The following is a 4,190-nucleotide window of genomic DNA, read 5'->3' as shown; positions in this document are numbered from 1 at the left end:
TTTTATTTATAAACATGGAAAACAAGTCTTTTGTTTTTAATTTATTACTATGAATGGAACACAATTACGTGTACTTTCAGGAAATAACGATAAAAACACAAGAAAAAAATAAGATAATTTGCAACAATTTGTCTTGGATTATTATGTTGGTTAGTAGTGTTTTTATTTGAACTTTAAATTCGATTGTAATCCATCTCTAATTATTCGACTCTATTTAATTCTTCTTGTTTTTTTGTCAAGTATGTTTCTGTTTTTCGATAATTATTTTTATTTTTATATACAACAACATTATATTACCATTTATTTAAATAAATATATTATTTAAATAATTATTGATAGTAGAAGAAAAATATAATCGATACTAAACACAATCAGTTTAAAATTTCAATTTTCTTAAAACTATTATCAATTGTGTTGTTGTATTTATAAAAAATAATAAAATCGTTTACTAATAAGTTTCTATTATAATTATTATATTAAAGTAGTTGTGTATATTTTAAAAATAAAACAAAAAAGTTGTTTTGTTTATTTGGTTTAATTGAGAAATTTGAATCATCATTTATTATTTGATGGATTTCAAAAAGTAGCAATAGTATATTTTTACAATAATTTATTTATTATTGTAAATTTTTGTATATTAATTTGGATTCAAGACAACGAAAAATACATTTATCCATCGAACGTTTGAAAATAATTTCACTCAATGAAACATAAAAACAAGCTAATAATCCAATTTTAAATTAGTTTCACTAATAAATATAATCAATAATAACAATGAAAATTAGTTATAATTTGTATTATTTTAAAATAAATATAATCTAAAGTATAAATTAAATTTATAATGATTTTTTAATTAATTTAAATTATTTTTATATAATACAAAAATGTTTAAAAAATTTATTCATTGATCGTTTTTAATAGTAATATTATTATTTATTATATGTATGTAAATCAATGTAATATTATAATATGTTAAATTAAAACAATAAATTTCTATCGCAAACATTTTTTATCGAATTTAAAAACATAAACCTTATGCAAGAAGACGAAATTGTTGGCACATTTAAATAAAAGAAAGAAGGAGAAGCACCAAAAAGCTCACGACACGTTAAAGCTTCGCCTGATCCGACTTACTCGTTTGATCCCAAAGGAAGTAATTTAACTGAAGTTGAGTGTTTTAGGTTGTTTTTTTGTGAAGAGATAACAAATAACCTTTTGTTGTTTTCAAATAAAAAAATAGCCAAAGAACATAAGACTGATGATAACAAACTTTCTAAAACGAGCATCCTGAGGTACCTAGGAATTCTTCTCTACATGGGAGCTCACCATGATGTCATTAATCCCGTGGAAGAGCTTTGGTCAATCGACCACGGAAAATCTATTTATAGAAATAGCATGCCACGTGACACGTTTAAATTCATTTCTTCACACATCGAAACTTACGATGTGGGCCAGCCAGATGATGTTTGTGATGATGCATCAGACACTTCAGATGATGGGGATGTCGAAGAGAAAGAGGAAGCTGAAAACGGACCAGAAGGAGAGTATTTCAACTGCGCGGAATATTCAGATCGAGATTTCAGAGATCTCTCTGAAGAGCAACTCAGGAAAGATGTCAGAATCAAAAGGGGCATCGTTGGTAGTGGAGTTGTTAAAGTCGTCCCTGCAATAACTCCAAATGCACACGACAGCTTTTCTAAAATTAGAGTGATTTTAGATAAGTTTATTTCTAATCTTGTCAACCAAACCTATTACAAACCTAGTAATAGTGTTTCGGTTGACGAACATTTGTGTTCTTATAAAGGGCATATGTGGGCTAAGGTGTTTATTAAGTCTAAGCCTGGACGTTATGGTATAAAGTTTTGGGTTTGTTCTATTTTTACCAAATGAGTTTTATTTATGAAGTCAAAAATGACGGATAGTTATTATTGGTTTGACATGTATGATCAAATTTAATAATTTAATTATTTGTTTATTTGAGTTATTTATAGTTTTCTAACTTGTAGATGTGTGCTGACTGTGAGACAGGAATGACTCTAAACCTCCAAATGTACTGTGGTAAGTGTGGTGGTAAGGAGGACAATCAGGGCTTTAGAGTGGTCAGGGACATGGTGCTACCCATGTTATGCCGTGGTAACAAGTTTACCGTTGTGTGTGACAACTTCTTCTGTACGTTAAGGTTGTCACACTACCTTGCTTCATGTGGGTGCCAACTTTTGGGAACCATGAGGATCAATAGGAAAGAACTTCCTGACGAAGCCAAGACAATCAAAGGGAGAACTCCCGATACCACCATCTTTTTCTCGAAAGGAAAGTGTAAGCTCATCTCTTACTTCAACGAGAAAAAGAAGCTGGTATTGGTCTTGTCAACCTGCCACGAAAAGAATGAAATTGAAATCGTCGAGCAGGATGTGTTCATTGGCAAAGAAAAAATGACAATACACAAACCCCAGCCCATCCTTGATTACAACCACAAAATGGGTGGGGTTGACACTGTGGAACAGATGACCCGGTACTATACCTGTAGACGTCGAACCAACAGGTGGAACATCAGGGCTTTATATGATATGATTGATATAGCTGCCTTAAACGCGTATAAAACGTACTCAAATTACCACCCTTGCAAACGAGTGGATTTTTTGAACAATCTTTCTGGTGCTTTAATGAAAATGAAATGATTTTTCTATTTTGTTTGGTTTTTTATAAAGTAGGAACTGTTTATTTCATTCAATACGTGCTTTTTTATTGAACCTCGAAAAAAATTATCGTGAAATAAAATAAAAATAGGGGTCATTATACCATTTTTTACTTATGGATAAGTTTTTATAACTTGTGTTATAACGACATCGTGAAGTCGTTACTCAACACCATAAACAACCGTCGGTATAATATATGCATTAGTATGGTGATAATGGTGTTATAATGGTGTTTGTTGATAATTCTATCAAATTGTAAATTTATTATGACAAAACTATAATTTATTAAATTTCCATTTTAATAAATAATATTTTTTATTATATAATATAGTTCAAAATATTTTTTTTATTATTTGTTAAGTTTTTGGCTATTTGTTTTTTGTTTATAATTTCTATTATCCCTTTATTTTTAATTTAAATTATTTGTTTGTTGCCCAAAAATGCATAATTTAAAAATTGAATAAACAGTGGCTGCAAAATAAACAATTATTTACCAAATACAAATCTTTATATTTTAAATAGATTGCATAAAACACGTTTTGCCTTTTGTTTTTGTTTGAAAATGATATAAAATTCAAATTACAAACAATGAATTCATATCTTGCTTCCTCGACAGTGGCACAACCTGAAATTCAATGGATGTCCACAAAACCTCGTGGTGATCAAAGTTTAATTAAATACGATTATTTTTATTGTTAAAGTTGATTTTATAAATTTTTCTCGATTTTGTGATTTTTGGTACTTTTGAAAATGTATTTTAGATATTTTTTGTTTATTTTACACTTATTTTCTTTAAGATTTATTTTTCAAAGTCGGAACAAACAAAAGTGTCTTTACGTCTTATCTTTTTGTATCATAAAAAAATAGCAAAACCCAATTTTTTAAATTATTGTATTTTTCAAAGTTTACAAAAAATCTATTTAATTTCCCTTGTAATTGTTTTTGAGATCAATTGCATATTGAAATTTCAAGACACCTCAAAGTCTATGCTTTATTATTTTTTCTTTGTTATTTTATGATGTAATTGATTTTGAATATTCTGGACCAGTATGTTTTATGATGCAATTTGGTCTTTGTTATATTTTATAATTAATTTTATTATCGTAATTGGTTGTGGACATCTCAATAAATTTTTGATCTGACTTTTCCATTGAACTGTGACTTGTTTCTGAAAGGATCAAGCAAAACAGTGAACCTTTGTTCATCCCAACTTCAACAAAAATTCACTTTTTTTACTATAATTTATAACAATTTACTATAAAAATATACTAGAGCCGTCGTTCCAGGGTGTCTAGTATTTTGTGAAAAAAAATTAAAGAACAATAATCACATTTACATTACAATTGACTAAGATTTTTATTTTTTACAAATTTTGATTGTTCCCGTCATCGAAGGGTTAAAAACACAAAACACAATTTGTTACAAAATCAATCGAATAATAATACAAAGTAAATTATTTAATATTTTTAACAATAATTGTTAATATTATAAATG

At 27.9% G+C, this 4,190-nt stretch overlaps 1 protein-coding gene across 1 annotated transcript; it reads left to right on the top strand.

Moving 5' to 3' along the window:
• Positions 1 to 1,395: 1,395 nt before the first annotated feature.
• Positions 1,396 to 2,678, top strand: EIN_392530 (hypothetical protein; the record flags this gene model as incomplete). Its single annotated transcript, XM_004256455.1, has 2 exons — positions 1,396 to 1,866; positions 2,007 to 2,678. The coding sequence occupies 2 exons, from the start codon at positions 1,396 to 1,398 to the stop codon at positions 2,676 to 2,678; spliced, it is 1,143 nt and encodes a 380-aa protein (XP_004256503.1).
• Positions 2,679 to 4,190: the final 1,512 nt, after the last annotated feature.

The sequence above is a fragment of the Entamoeba invadens genome (assembly GCF_000330505.1).
Source record: "Entamoeba invadens IP1 unplaced genomic scaffold scaff_1105074724539, whole genome shotgun sequence".
Taxonomy (NCBI): Eukaryota; Evosea; order Mastigamoebida; family Endamoebidae; genus Entamoeba; species Entamoeba invadens.
The sequence above is the reverse complement of the archived record's forward strand: the minus strand, read 5'-3'. Positions and strand labels throughout refer to the sequence as shown.